At 43.3% G+C, this 16739-nt stretch overlaps 1 protein-coding gene across 2 annotated transcripts in view; it reads right to left on the reverse strand.

Moving 5' to 3' along the window:
• LOC140740161 (microtubule-associated serine/threonine-protein kinase 1-like) overlaps positions 1-16739 on the reverse strand; it is a 219902-nt gene that overhangs the window by 114590 nt on the left and 88573 nt on the right. For both annotated transcript variants that reach the window (XM_073069135.1, XM_073069134.1), the window contains 2 exons: positions 7096-7184; positions 2930-3005 (listed from right to left, as the gene is read on the reverse strand). In XM_073069135.1, coding sequence (XP_072925236.1) covers positions 2930-3005; positions 7096-7184 — 165 coding nt within the window. The remainder of the gene's footprint in view (positions 1-2929; positions 3006-7095; positions 7185-16739) is intronic.

The raw sequence follows: 16739 nt of genomic DNA on the forward strand, positions 1-16739 counted from the left end.
GTAAGGTGGTAGAGGGAAACAGGAATGGGGAATGGTGAGGGGAGGGGGGGGGGAGGCAATTACCAGAAGTTCGAGAAACTGATGTTCATACCATCAGGTTGGAAGCTACTCAGATGGAATATGAGGTGTTGCTCCTCCAATCTGAGTGCGGCCTCATTGTGGCAGTAGAGGAGGCCATGGGCTGACATGTTGGAATGGGAGTGGGAAGTAGAATTGAAATGATGGGTATTAGTTTAGTAGAAAGCCTTTTGCCTCACTTACATATTTCCTAATCACACATTAATTTAATTCACCTGTCCTATTTATTCATTGTTATCTTGGAGTGGCACAGCGGAGGTGCTGCTGCCCCACACTCTGAGTCCCGGGTTCAATCCTAACCTCGGGTGTTGTCTGCGTGGAGTTTGCACTCTCTCCCTGTGAGGCGTTTGCTCTATCCAGGTGTTCTGGCTTCCACCTGGAGTTTGGGAGGTTAGTTAGCCACTGATAATTCCCCGTACCGTGCAAGCAAATGGGAGAGCCCGAGGAAGGTCAATGAGAAAAAATTGGATTACTGTAGCATTCATATAAATGGGTGGACAATGAGTAGCACAGACACAGTGGGCCAAATGGCCTATTTCTGTACTGAACAGCACTGTGCAAAAGTATTAGGCACATACATATAGATAGTGTGCCTAAGAAATTTACATAGTACCATATATTATTCTTTCCAGTTACTAAATAACACTTAATACTACCAAGTTAACACAAAGCCAAGTACTTTTATTTCTGTTCCCCAACCACCTTCCTATTTTATCCATTATACAGTACTGTGCAAAAGTCTTAGGCACCCTTTGTGTGTGTGTGTGTGTGTGTGTGTGTGTGTGTGTGTGTGTGTGTGTGTGTGTGTGTGTGTGTGTGTGTGTGTGTGTGTGTGTGTGTGTGTGTGTGTGTGTGTGTGTGTGTGTGTGTGTGTGTGTGTGTGTGTGTGTGTGTATATATGTGCCTGAGATCTTTGTACAGTACTGTATCTCTCTAGGACTCTCTGAACATGAATCAGAGTTGGACAGTAAGAAAAAAATGTTCCCTGGCGTACTGAGTCCGCACTGTCGATTAAGCTCTCATGAACACTAATCCTAAATTAATCCCCTTTTTTTATTCTCTCCGTATTTAACCACTCAGATACACAGTTGGAGCAATTTACATAAATCTACCGACCTATGCATGGGAGACGAATGGAAGCTAGAGCACCCAAAGGACGCCCAGACTCGGAGAGTGCGTAGACTGAAATCACGAGATAACAAGCTTACTGTCAGAGTCATTGTGATAACTCTAACTTCTGAAGAAGGATTTTGCTAACCTCCCCAAAAGCAATCGCCACAGATCAGTGGACATCTTGCATTTTTGCAAACCTCAGTAAAAAGTCCCCTCCCCATGACCTCCTCCACACAGGCCCTCCAACTCCAACCCCTTGTTTGATTGGCAAGAATGGGGTCAAAGAGATCAGTTGAAAGCACATATAAAAATGGCAAATGCTAGAAATTTGAAATGAAAAAAGGAAATGCTGGAAACACTCTCCAGGTCAGCTAGTGTTGGTGTAGAAAGAAACAATGTTTTAGGCTGAGGTTTTAAAATTCTTATCCTTGACCTTACTCGGTGCTTTTCTTCTGTCGTGCAACCCTCCAAGATATCTGCAGCTATGACCTCCTGCTCATCTCCAAATGGAACTGTCGCAAAATGGCCAATTAGCCTTCAGCTGCAAACCACCTGCTCTGGAATTTCATCTTTCAGTCTCTTTACAAAACTTTTACTTTAAATGTCAAAACAGTACATCTGCAACCAAACTGTCTACTGCCCCTCATGCGGCTTGGTTTCAAATTCTAGACTTTAAAATTCATTTCGGTCCGGATGAAGTGTCTTTGACTTGAAATGTTGCCTCTGTCCCTCTCACCAAAGATGCTGCCTGACACACTGAGTTTTCCCAGCAGTTTCTGTTTCTATTCCATTATGTATGTGCGGAGCAAGAACAATAACTGAGCATTAGGGTTAATTGTTCTTGCTGAGCCAAGTTAGTCATGGTACACACTGGGCAGGAGCAATGAATCGGGCCAAATGAGATGAAAATATACTAAAAAGCGCATGTGAAAGAGAGAGCTCTCCGCACAGAGGAGGTCCGATCAATTCATCATGTGATCAATCAACCACATGTGTACTTGTCACATTCTCACAATCAGTTCAATACAATTCATATTCGGTCTCAATTTTTATTTGATAACAATCCCAAGGATGCCACCCAGCAGTCCCACAATCTCTTTGACCCCCTATCATCAGGCAGGAGGTATCATATCATTAGAACAGGGACTGTTAGGATGGGAAACAATTTCTTCCCCCAGTCCATGAGACTACTGAATTCCCTGATACCACCTAGGTCTCATTGTGTATGAAGTGCCAATAGCGTTATAACTTGTGTTGTAAATGCCCCTGATGCTAAATGTAAACATTCTGGTATGTATTTTATAACTGACCATTTATTTCTGGTAATATTACTTTATGTGTTGTGTGTGAGTTATATGTACTGTGTTGTGCACCTTGATCTGGAGGAACATTGTTTCATTTGGCAGGATATATGTATATGGAAGAATGACAATAAACTTGACTTTGATCCGATGAGCTGCTTTGGGGCATTTTACTATATCAATCACACTTGACAAATGCCTGCTTGCTTGCTGGACAGAGGAGCGGTTGTGGTTTGAGGTCAAAATCCTTCATCAGTCCTGAAACAGCAACCATGCCTCTTCCTACGCAGATGTTGCCAAACCTTCAGAGTTCCTCCTGTAGTTTGCTTTGTTTTGCCCCAGATCACAGCATCTGGATTTCCCCTATGCGCCCATGTTTACTACTGCCCTCTGGACCACACCCAAGAGCTCTTCCCTCCAGTCAAAAGTGGCCATACCTTCGAGAAGTCACAAATGAGAAGTGAGCCGGGGCATTGGGAGAGAAGTTCCGAGGACTGTCCAAGGGACTGCTGCCTGAATAAGGGAACAAAACACATGACAAGTCAGCTGGGGCTTCTTCACACCGAACACCAAAACAAACTCAGCATCAGTGGACACAGACACAAACTTATCTATTGTTCTCCTCTCTCTACAGATGCTGCCCGACCTCAGAGTTGCCACACGTACATGAAAGCATAGTGTGAAATTGGTCTTTTGCATTAACAACCAACACACAAAAGGATGAGCTGGGGCAGCCTGCAAGTGTCACATATGACCTGTGTACAGGACATGAGCAGGACACCCAGATGGTATGTTGCCTCCAAGGTTGTACGGTCATGGACGTCTTGGATTGTGTCCACAAAATTTTGGAGGGGGAGGGAGAGCAGCCAGATGTCTTGGTACATATTGCTACCAATGACCTAGAGGTCCTGAAGAGAGAATTTAGAGAGCTCGGCGGAAAGCTGAGAAGCAGGACCTCCAGGGTAGTAATTTCTGCATTGCTACCTGTGAGGATTGCAACAGGATGATTTGGCAGATAAATGCGTGGCTGAGAAGCTGGTGCAAGAGACAGGGCTTCAGGTTCTTGGATCATTGGGATCTCTGGGGGAGGTATGACCTGTTCATATGGGATGGGTTGCACTTGAACCTGAGGAGGGCCAATATTATCGTGGTCAGGTTTGTTAGAGCTGTTGGGGAGGGTTTAAACTAATCTGGCAGGGGTTTGAAACCAGAGTGAAAGGGCTCAAAATAGGACAGCTGGTAAAAAAGCGAAGTTAGTGTGCAGTCAGACTGTCAGGAAGGGCAGGCAGACGACAGGACAAAATTGCAGCCAGCAGTGTGAGTATCAGTACAGTAGGGATGCAGAATCAAAAAGGGTAGCAAATACAGTACTCGAAGTGTTATATCTCAATGCATGGAGTATAAGAAATAAGGTGGATTGTCTTGTTGCACTATTACAGATTGTCAGATATGATGTTGCGGCCATCACTGAATCATGAGTAAAGGAAGGTTGTGGTTGGGAGCTGAATGTCCAAGGTTACATGTTGTATCAAGGGAATAGGAAGGTAGGCAGAGGGGTGGCTTGATTCTGCTGGTAAAGAATGGCATCAAATCAGTAGAAAGATGCGAAATAGGAATGGAAGTTGTTGAATCCTTGTGGGTTGAGTTAAGAAGCTACAAGGGTAAAATGACCCTGATGGCCGTTATCTACAGGCCTCCCAATAGTAGCTGCGATGTGGGCCACAGATTACAATGGGAAATAGAAAAGGTGTGTCAAAAGGGCAATGTTATGATAGTTATGGGAGATTTTAACATGCAGGTTGAATGGGAAAATCAGGCTGGTAATGGATCTCAAGAGAGTGAGTTTGATGAATGCCTACGAGATGGTTTTTAGAGCAATTTGTCATTTAGCCTACTAGGGGATCAGCTATTCTAGATTGGGTGTTATGTAATGAACCAGAGGCAATTAAGGAGCTTAAGGTAAAAGAACACTTGAGAGACAGTGATCACAATATGATTGAATTCAGCTTGAAATTTGATAGGGAGAAAGTAAAAGTCTAACATAGCAGTATTTCAGTGGAGTAAAGGAAATGACAGTGGTATGAGAGAGAAGCTGGCCAAAGTAAACTGGAAGGAGATGCTAGCAAGGATGACAGCAGAGAGCAATGCTGCGAGTTTCTGGGAAAAATGAGGAAGAACCAGAATAGATGTATTATGTACTTAAGGGTACATAAGTCACCTGGACCAGATGAACTGCACCGTAGAATTCTGAAAGAGGCAGCGGTAGAGATTGCGGAGGCATTAGTACTGATCCTTCAAAAATCATTGGTCTCTGGCATGGTGCCAGAAGAATGGATAATTCCAAGTGTCACTCCACTCTTTAAGAAAGGAGGAAGGCAGCAGAAAGGAAATTACAGACCTGTCAGCCTGACCTCAGTGATTGGGAAGATGTTGGAGCCAATTGTTACAGATGAGGTGATGGAGTACTTGGTGAGACAGGACAAGATAGGACAGAGTCAGTGTGGTTTCCTTAAGGGACAATCTTGCCTGATGAACCTGTTGGAATTCTTTGCAGGGATTACAAATAGGATTGGTAAAAGGGATGCAGTGGATGTTTTATTCTTGGACTTTCAGAAGGCCTTTGACAAGTTGCCACATGTGAGGCTGCTTACCAAGTTAAAACCCCATGGTATTATAGTAAAGTTACTGGCATGGTTAGAGCATTGGCTGATTGGTAGAAGGCAGCAAGTGTGAACAAAAGGATCCTTGTCTGGTTGGCTGCCAATGATTAGTGGTGTTCTGCAGGGGTTGCTTCTTTTTATGCTGTATATCAATGATTTAGATGATGGAATAGATGGCTTTGTTGCCAAGTGTGCAGATGATGCAAAGATTGGTGGAGGGGCAGGTAGTGTTGAGGAAACAGGTAGGATGCAGAAGGTCTTAGATTAGGAGAGTGGGCAAGGAAATGGCAAATGAAATACAATGTTGGAAAATGCACTTTGGTAGTAGAAATAAATGTGCTGATTATTTTCTAAATGAAGAGGAAATCCAAAACTCTGAGATGCAAAAGGACTTGAGAGTCCTTGTGCAGAACACCCCAAAAGTTAACTTGTAGGTTGAGCTGGTGGTGAGGAAGGCAAATGCAATGTTAGCATTCATTTCAAAAGGTCTAGAACACAAGAGCATGGATGTGATGCTGAAGCTTTATAAGGCACTCGTGAGGGCTCACCTTGAGTATTGTGAACAGTTTTGGATTCCTCATTTAAGAAAAGATGTGCTGGCATTGCAGAGTGTCCAGAGGAGGTTCACAAGGATGATTCCAGGAATGAAAGGGTTATCATATGAGGACGATTTAATGGCTCTAGGTCTGTACTCGCTGGAATTTAGAAGGATGAGGGGGGAATCTCATTGAAACCTTTCAAATACTAGAAGGCCTAGATAGAGTTGATGTGGAAAGGATGTTTCCCATGGTAGGAAAGTCTAGGACAAAGGGCACAGCCTCAGGATAGAGGGGTGTCCATTTAAAACAGAGATGCTGAGAAATTTCTTCTGCCAGTGAGTGGTGAATTTGTATAATTTGTTACCACGGGAAGCTATGGAGGCCAGTTCATTAGGTGTATTTAAGGCTGAGTTTGAAAGGTTCTTGACTGGAGACAGCATTAAAGGTTATGGGGAGAAGGCCAGGGGGTGGGGCTGAGAAAGCGGAAAAGGATTCAGCCATGATTGAATGGTGGAGCAGACTCGATGAGCCAAATGGCCTAATTCTGCTCTTATGTCCTGCGGTCTTATATAGCTATATACATGTGTACGGTTGAATAACAAACTTGAACTTGTAAAAATGAGTGTATGTACACACTATCTGAATGCAGTAATACAATGGGAGCACATTCACGCATAAGCTGAGCATTTGTAACCCCAGGATTGCCTGTAATTTCACAGTTACCATTACTGACAATAGCTTACTTTGGGTATATATATATATTTAATTAACTGAATTTAAATGTACTAGTTGCCATGGTAGTTGGCTCAGGTAGCCAGCTTAGTATATCACCACCCTAATTCTGTGACATCCAGATGATTAGTTTTTGACGGCCAACAAGTCTATTTGGAACCAGGGTCACTGGAAGTATTTTGCGACTGCGGGAAAAACGTGGGGCGGCAAGGTTATGCCATGCTTTCCAGTGCCGGCTGTAAGATCACGGTTCTATTTCCACCACTGTCTGTAAGAGTTTGAATGTTCTCCCCATGACCATGTGGGTTTCCTCTGGGTGCTCCGGTTTCCTCCCACATTCCATAAGACATTCGGTTAGGGTTAGTGAGTTGTGGGCATACTATGTTGTCACCAGAAGTGTAGGGACATTTGCAGGATGTCCAATACAATCTTCGCTGATTTGATTTGACACAAATGATGCATTTCACTGCAGATGACAATGAAAGCTGATCTTCCACCTTCCTTTTCACTTAGTAATAGTATCGTACAGCATAGAAATAGGCCATTCAGCCTGATGAGCCTAAGGCTCGAACTCAGTTGCCATTATTTGGTCCCTATCCCTCTAAACCTTTCCTGTCCAGTGGTATTATTCTCAGTGGTAAAGGGCCAAAGCCAAGGAACCTGACGCCTTACCTAGGTGTCCTGGGAGTGGTGAATGAGGCCGTGGAAGGGTTGGTGAGGTGCTGGTCAGAATCAAGCTTTTCCTGTTGCTGGTTCGACAACTGCAGAGAACAACAAACATAGAAGAGAATCAGAACTATTAATGCCAGCATACAGATAAACATCTTCAGAGCCATTGGCTGAGTTCATTATAAATACAGAAATATCAAAAACAGGGGCAGGAGTAGGCCATTTGCCCCTTCAAGCCTGTTCTGCCACTTAATAGGATTGTGATTCACCATCTAAGTTTGGTTCCTGTTCCTGCTTTCCTTTTCTGCCTTGATCTCTCCCAGTCTTAAGCACTATATCTAACTCCTTTTATTAGGTACACCTGTTCACCTGCTTGTTAATGCAAATATATAGTCAGCTAATCATGTGACAGCAACTCAATACACAAAAAAAGCATGCAAACGTAGTCAAGAGGTTCAGTTGTTGTTCAGACAAAATGTCAGAATGGGGAAGAAATATGATCTAAGTTTCTTTGACTGTAAAATGATTGTTGGTGCCAGATGGGGTGGTTTGTGTATCAGAGAAAATATGATCTCCAGGGATTTTCGCACATAAGTCTCCAGAATTTACAGAGAATGGTGCGAAAAGCAAAAAAAAAAAAATCCAGTGAGTGGTAGTTCTGTGAGAAAATACTCCTTGTTAACGGGAGAGGTCAGAAGAGAATGGCCAAACTGGTTCATGCTGTCAGGAAGGCAACAGCAACTCAAATGACCACACGTTATAACAGTGATGTGCAGAAGAGCATCTGTGAATGCATAACATGTTGGACCTTGAAGTGGATGGGTTATAAACACAGAAGACCATGAACTTACACTCAGTGGCCACTTTATTAGGTACAGGAGGTGCCTAATAATAAGCAGCACTGCTATCAGATTTTAGAACCAATCACTTTTTTCCACATCCCCTTCCCCGGCGGTGACACATTCTCAAACTATTGACCATACCTCCCTGGATTATTCCATTATTGTCACGTCAGCATTTCTTTTTGCAATGCTTCAGAGTGCACCACAGTCTTTGCGTCTTTCTTCTGTTTTGCATTCACTGACATTACCATGTACATTGAGCTTCACCGTCAGCTTCATTCAAGCGAGGAATTTTATTGCACTCTGGTGTATTTGACAATGAAGTAATTTGAGTCTGGCTTCTAATGCTTTCTGTGGTAGAGAATTGCACTGGTCATCTCGCCACTCTCAAGGAGAAGATTCTTCCCTTCTCACCTCACATGGTTTACTCCCTTTTGTTTGCCCTGGTCTCCCCTGTAACCAGGATCATCCTTTCTCCATCTGCCCTGCTCAGCTCTGGTAGTACTTGTAGGTTGTTGTGAGATCCATTCTTGGTCTAATTCTTTTTTTTTTGGTAATTTTTTTTGATTGAAGTTCATCATCAAACAAACATTTCCATAAGATGTACTTCAGACATTGTACATATATAATATAATCATATACATCATAAATCTTCACTAAGTATTTATCTGAGGTATACACTTATGGAAAAGAATGGAAAGAAAAATCAAGCAAAAGGAAAGAACTATGTACAAGTAGGGAGTGATCTTTTTTTTTACAACATATTCATTGATTTGTGAGAATAAAATCAGGCCTATGAGGCATTATGTAGTTAAACCATTTTTCCCAGTATGAATCTGATGACCGTAATCTTCATTGATTCATTCTCTTTCATATATTAGTTCTGTCAAACCAGGAACCAGTCCAATGAAGCTTCACTAGATTCCCTGCATAGCATGCATCTGAGAAATTATCTTCCTCTGATAGGAAGACCAAAACTTCACTGAATACTCAAGATGTGGTCTTATGAAGACTCTGTATGTTGTCAGGATAAATCAAGGTCACGATCCACCCAGCCAACACACTTTTTGTCCCTCTTCCCTCCGGGAGAAGGTTCAGGAGCTTGAAGATTCGTACAGCCAGATTTGGGAGCAGCTTCTTTCCAACTGTGATAAGACTTCTGAACAGATCCTGACCCAGATCTGGGCCATACCTTCCAAATATCTGGACCTGACTTGCGCTACCTTACTTTCCCTTTTCTATTTTCTAGTTATGATTTATCATTTAAATTTTTATTATATTTACTTCGATTTGTACTTCAGGGAGCGCGAAACGCAGAGTCAAATATCGCTGTGATGATTGTACACTCTAGTATCAATTGTTTGGTTGCAATAAAAGTAAAGTAAAATAAGACATTCCTTTTTTTCTCAATTTGATGGCCAACAAACTATTCACCTTCTGAACTACATGCTACATATGCATGTTTACCTTTGGCCACTGGTTCATGGGGTTCTCCCTTGCCCAATCTGTCATTGCTCAGATAATAATATTCCTTAAGCAAAGAACAAACCACTGGAGGAGCTCAGAGGGTCATGTAGCAACAGTGCAGGCAAAGGGATGGTCAGAGTTTCAGGCCAAGACCCTGCACTGTGTCCAACTTGTTATGGACTCCAGCACCTGCAGTCTCAAGTCTTCAATAATTTGCCTTCAAGCTTTTGGTATCAACTTGGATAACATCATTTTTTTCCTTATTCTGACACATATTTGTCTTCTTGTTCAACCTGTCAAAATCACATTGGAGCTTTTCTGCATTTTCCTCACCTCCACCAACACTACCCCTGCAAACTCAGAGATCTATCTTTTCATTCCTTCGTGTGAGCTCAATTTATTTTGGGAATCACTGGGATACTGGCATCTGATTCCTACTATACCTCACCAATCATCCTCCTCCAGCTGGATACACAGCAATGTCCTGATGAAAGGTCTCAGCCTAAAAGGTCAACTGTTCATTCCTCTCCATAGAAGCTGCCTGACCTGCTGAATTCCACCAGCATTTTGTGTTTGTTCCTCTGGATTTCCAGGCTCTTCAAAATGTCATGTTTATGAAACACTGGTGTCTATTCTTCTTCCTGACAGCTATCTAGTTCCCCACCAATGTCTCCACCTTCTCCATAGTTCTATGTACTTAAGTTTGCACACTAACGGACCTTACTGAAAGCCTTCTGAAAATCCGTAGACCATGCACATTGGTTTTCCTTTATTACATCCTCAAAAAAAGTTCCAATAGATATGTGACACTTGATTTCCCTCTCAGAAATCCATGCTGATTTTGTCCAATCCTGTCCCCGTTTTCGTCACATTCCACTCCTTTACATTTTACAATGGACTCCAGCATTTTCCCTACTGGTAATGTCCAACCAGTGGATCTAAAATTTTGTGCTTATTAATCCCTCCACCTCGTTTTTAAACAGTGGGTGAATGAGCTACTCTCTGAACCCTTTCACTTACTTAAGTTCTCTGGAATGTAAATTATTTGTCCCAGGGGATTTACCAGCCCTCACTCTCATGGACTTCTCCAACATCACTTCCCAACTAATATTAATTTCACTCAGCTCCTCTTTTTCAATAAAACTTTATAGAACTCCAATATTTCCCAGAGATTATTTGTGTGCCAAAAGCAGACTGCATTTAATTGGTCCACCAATCTCTTGTTCCTCAGTATAAATTCCACTGTTTCTGACTGAGAGGAACAGGAACAAGATAATCAGCTTCTCAATCCTATTCAACCATGGCTAATCAACTCTGTCTTGACACCCAGACGTGATAAAAATCTACTGCATAGAAATTCATCCCATTTGCTCTATTATTGCATCAACCCATTATACACGACCTCTGAATATTTTGACATTGGAATCGCAGTTCAGATTCTACATTGTGTTCCAACCATCAAAGTCTTAGGACTTTGAGAGTCAAGGTATATGGAGAGAAGGCAGGAACGGGGTACTGATTGTGGATGATCAGCCATGATCACATTGAATGGTGGTGCTGGCTCGAAGGGCTGAATGGCCTACTCCTGCACCTATTGTCTATCGTCCATCACGTCTTCCATACATCCCACAGCTAAGCTTGGGCGGAAGATACAAAAGCTTGAGACCATGTATCTCTAGGCCGAAGGACAGCTTTTACGCCACTGCCATCATACTCCCATACACTAAAAGATGAAGTCTTGATCACCCCCTCTACCTCAGGGTACCCCTTACTCTTTACTTATCTACCCTCAGTCTTCTCTGAAACTGCAACACCATATTTTTTCACTCTACTACCTCTATGTACCAAAGTAAGGCATAATCTTGCTGTTTGGCACACAAGCAAAAGCTTTTCACTTTATCTAGGTACATGCAGTAGTGGGATGACTTGAGTTGAGCATAATGTTCTCCCATGAAGCTGTCCACTGGCAAGTCCTCAGGTGGCTGCAGAGGCCAGTCCGGGGTCCACATATTTAGGGTTGATTCCCTTAATGGAGAACATCTGTGATGTCTTGGTTTAACCTGGGGAGGCTGATGCATGGGCAGCCACCACACAGTCCTTGACAGATCGGGCACAGGGTGCAGCGGGTGGAATGCAAGATGACTGGGAACGCTTCATTTCTATTCTGGTGTGCCATCATCTTTTGCCAGCTTCTGCCGGGTCATGGTTAGATTGCTCCTTGTCTGGAATCTCCCCTTTGATCTTACCACCAAGGGCAGCCCCACCAGAGCTAAGCGCCAGATGTCTAAACTTCAGATGACATTGTTTTCGGAATCTCGGGAACTCACAATCTTCTTCACCGCAACGAGGAGCCAACCCTCAGAGAAGATTATCCTGAGAAACAAGCCTCTTAACATCTGCCCTGTCAGTTGCTCTCAAAACCCTACATCTCAATGAGATCTTTCATTCTGCTAAGCTCCACAGACTCACCACGTTCATCCTCACAGACCAGCCCTCTCATCCCAGGAATCAATCCAGTGAATCTACGTGGCACAGTCATACTGCTCTCCCAGAATAGGGACAAAAGACACAGTAATTAAGGCTGCCTCGTTGGTCAGACGGAGCTGTCGTTTTAATAATATATATCCAAACTCTAAGCCTTTCTCCTTTCATTGAGCCTCAGATAATTATAATCTCAGTCAACACTGCCAAGTACCTTAACAAGACTGTAGACCATTTAAGAGAGCAAACAAGCCTCCCTAGCATGTAGCAAATAATAGCCTCCGCCAGTTTCTCCCTTCAAGGAGACAAATTAATACCTAGCGGATAATGATTATTGCAGTGCTGTGTCACGAACACCTTTGAGATGGAAGCTTTTATTAAAGAGAATTAACTCAGAAAGCAGCTCATTAAACTTCAGCTGCAGCCCTTCTCATTGCAATGCCAGTTACAAGCCCACCAATCCCTTGCTGCCATTCAGAGAGTGTTCATTTGATTCGGCCCCCAAAGCTTGTGTTTATTACATAATGCCGGCGCTAACCCTGAGATGCCTAACTCTGTGCTGCGACTGTAAGAGGCTTCAGCTCGTCGGGAAGGGAATTGGCCACTGTCAGAGGGGAGGAAGGTGGACCTTCTGGATGGTGCTCCCAGCAATTGGTAATTTGGCTTAATATTGTCATATCTACCAAAGGTTTAGTTTGCATGCCATTCATACCAATCTCTTTATCACCTCAGTGCATTGAGGTAGTACAAAGGAAAAACAATAACAGAAGGTAGAATAAAGTGTTACAATTACAGAAAAAGTGCAGTGCAGGTAGATGATAAGGCACAAGGCTACGATGAAGTAGACTGTGAGGTCAAGAATCTTCAGATGCTAATGTCACCGGCAGCAGTACAATGCAATACTACAGTATTGCAAAAAAAAACCTCTTACAGTAAATGTTTATATATATATATATATTAAATCTAATAGTTTAATGAAAAAGTCAAATAGTAGTGCAAACATAGAAATAAAAAAGTAGTGAGGTAGTGTTCATGTGTTCAATGTCCATTCAGGAATCGACTGGCAGAGGGGAAGATGCTGTTCCTGAATTGTTGAATGTGTTTTTCAACATGAGGGTGATTTTCAACATATAAAAATTTCAACTGAAAATAGGAAATACTCAGTAGGTCAAGCAGCATCTGCAGAGAGAGAAACAATAACCGCTTCAGGTGGTGTTACAATCCCAAAATGTTAACCATTTTTCTTTCCACAATTACTGCTGGTTTTCCCTGCACTTTCATTTTTTTTAAAAAATATGTTGTGTATTTACAGTTTCTATTGATTTTCATTTAAGCAACATTGCAGGAATATTTCCTGCTGGGTGGCGGGCAGCACTTTAATTCAGAGTAGATTTTTTCCACTTTCACCACAAAACACTCCTTGCTGAACCAAATGCAAGTGACACTGGCTGTAATAATCACTGTTTAATTCAGTTTCTGTGATTAAGTGGAGTAGAGAGAAGAGACTGATGGTGGAAAGGCTGTAGGAGAGGGGGACAGTGGAAGGGAAGAAAAGACAGGCAAAAAAGAATGAAGAATGGGGAGGAGGGAAAAGACAAACAGTCATATTTTGACAGCACATTTTCTGTCCACAGAAAATCCCACTGCACTTTACAGCCAATATGGATGTAGTTACTGTTGGAAACTAAAAATAACAGGAAAAATATCAGGACACAGCGAGCTCCCAAAAGTGATAATATTCAAAGAAACGGCCTATTCCAGTCCTTATGGGGTGACAAGACACCAAAAACAGCTTCCTTGTGTCTTCAATAAGATTTTACACCTTCTTTGAAAGGTAACACTCTGATAGGGCAGTGTTCTCTCAACACACCCACTGCCACTTGAAGTCTTATTCAAAAACCATGATACTGGAGGAACTCAGTGGGTCAGGCAGCATCTGAGGAGGGAAATGGTCAGCTGACGCTTCAAGTCCAAATCCTTCACTTGGGCTGAAAGAGTTGAGAGGAGATAGCCAGAAGAGGTGAGGGGAAGGGTTGGAATAAGAGCTGGCGAGTGACAGCTGGATCCAGGTGAGGAGGCGAGAGTGTACGAGGTGGGAGGTAAGAGCAAAGATGCTGAAAACTGATAGGAGAGGAAGGAGGAGAATGAAATCAAGGGTGGGGAGCACAGATGTGAACAATAGTGGAGTGGTGACTAGTTGGAGGAGTGTGTGTGGGTGAGGGGCAGATGGAGGAGGGTAAAAACAGGGTGATGAGGTCTGGGGCAATTGTAGGAAGAACTGGGCGTTAAGACGTATGCCTAGGAACTGATCAGATCTGATAATCACTAAGGGCACTTCCAGTTAATTTACTCCCACTGAAAATCTGCGTCAACTAACTGGCAAGATTGCTCAAGAACATCTTCCAATCTCTCGCTGCTGCAGTAGGAGGCTCCCACCAGCTTCAAAAGAGGAACAATCACGTCAGTGCCCAAGAAGAGCAGGGTGAGCTTCCTCCACAACTATCACCCAGTGGCACCCTCGTCTACTGTGATGAACGGCTTTGAGAGGATGGTCATATCCAGAATCAACTCCTGTCTAAGCAAGGACCGAAACTCACTGCAACTTGCCTGTAGCAACAAAAGGTCTACAGTAGATACAATCTCCCTGGCTCTCCACCTTGCTTTGGATCACCTGGACAACAGTAATACTTACGTCAGGCTGATGTTTATTGATTACAGCTCAGCATTCAACACCACCGTACCCTCAGTAATAATCAACAAGCTCCAAACCCTGGGCTTCTATACCCTCCTTTTGACTTTCTTGTTGGGAAACTACAGTCAGGGCAGATCAGAAATAACATTTCCCTCTCACTGATGCTCAAAACTGGCACATCTCAAGGATGCGTGCTTAATTCACTGCTTGACTTTCTCCAAACCCACGACTGTGTGGCTAGGCACAGCTCATACAGTATCTATAAATTTACCAGCTACACAACTATTGTTGGCAGAATTTCAAATAGTGATGAGGAGGCATACAGGATGGAGACAGATCAGCTGGTTGAGTGGTGTCAGAACAACAACCTTGCATTCAATGCAGTAAGACCAATGAGTTGATTGTGAACCTCAGGAAGGGGAAGCTGAGGGAACACACATCAGTCTTCATCAAGGAGTAAGCAGTGGAAAGGGTAAGCAGGTTCAAGTTCCTGGGAGTCAACACCTCTGAAGATCTATCCTGGGCACACCATGTTGATGCAATTACAAAAGGCACGACAGCGGCTATATTTCATCAGGAGTTTGAGGAGACTCTCACAAATTTCATCAGATGTATCGTGAAGAGCACTCTAATTAGTTGCATCACTGTCTGGTATGGAGGGGCCATAGCACAGGATCAGAAAAAGCTGCAGGAAGTTGTAAACTGAGCCAGCTCCATCATGGGCACTAGCCTCCCAAGCATTGAGCACATCTTCAAAAACCAATGCCTCAACAAGGAGGCATATCGTGATTAAGGAACCCCCCCCCCCCCATCACCCAGGACACGTCCTCTTCTCACTGCTGTCATGAAGCAGGTGGTACGGGATCCCAAAGGCGCACACCCAATACTTCAGGAATAGCTTCTTACAGCCACAGACTTCTGAATGGACAATAACCAATGTACACTACCTCAATTTTTTCTCTCTCTTTTTGCACTGCTTATTTAATTAAACATTTAGAAATATATTTTAATTGTAATTTATAGTTTTTTTATTACCTATTGCAACATACTACTGCGCAAAACAACAAATGTCACATTATATGCTAGTGCTATTAAACCTGATTCTGACGTACCACACACACAAGATGCTAGAGGAACTCAGCAGGACATGCAAAGGAGGGCAGTCAACGTTTCGAGCTGAGAGCCCTCATCGGGACCGGAAAAGGAAGGGAAAGAAGCCAGAATAAGGTGGAAGGAGTACATGCTGGAAGGTGATAGGTGGAGCCGGTGGGCAGGGGAGGGTGATGAAGTGAGAAGCTGGGAGATGATAGGTGGAAAAGGCGAAGAAGGAGGAATCTGATTGGAGAGGACCACGGGAGAAAGGGAAGGAGGAGCGGCCTTTCTGCCTCTCTGCTGACCTGGCTTCACCTTTCACTTTCCAGTTTGTACTCCTTCCCCTCCCCCTCCTTCCTATTCTGGATTCTTCCCCTTCCTTTTCCACTCCTAATGAAAGGTCTCGGTTCTGAAACATCACCTTGAATTGAATTGACTTTATTTCTTACATCCTTCACATACATGAGTAAAAATCTTTATGTCATGTCTCCATCTAAATGTCAATCGTAGTAATTTATAATTTATAGAACAGTCAATGTAACATAGAAATACACTCAAATCAGCGTGAGTTAATCAGTCTGACGACCTGGTGGAAGAAGCTGTCCCGGAGCCTGTTGGTCCTGACTTTTATGCTGCAGTACCGTTTCCCGGATGGTAGCAGCTGGAATAGATTGTGGTTGGGGTGACTCAGGTCCCCAATGATCCTACGGGCTCTTTTTATACACCTGTCCTTGTAAATGTCCTGAATCATAGGAAGTTCACAACTACAGATGCACCGGGCTGTCCGCACCACTGTCTGCAGAATCCTGCGATTGAAGGAGGTACAGTTCCCATATCAGGCAGTGATGCAGCCAGTCAGGATGCTCTCAATTGTGCCCCTGTAGAAAGTCCTTAGGATTTGGGGACACATGCCACATTTGTTCACCTCTCTGAGGTGAAAGGGGGGCTGTTGTGCTTTTTTCACCACACAGCCAGTATGTATAGATCAAGTGAGGTCCTTGATAATGTGTATACCGAGGAACTTAAAGCTGTTCACCCTCTCAACCCCAGATCCATTGATGCCAATAGGGGTT

Source organism: Hemitrygon akajei, chromosome 16 (assembly GCF_048418815.1).
Source record: "Hemitrygon akajei chromosome 16, sHemAka1.3, whole genome shotgun sequence".
Taxonomy (NCBI): domain Eukaryota; kingdom Metazoa; phylum Chordata; class Chondrichthyes; order Myliobatiformes; family Dasyatidae; genus Hemitrygon; species Hemitrygon akajei.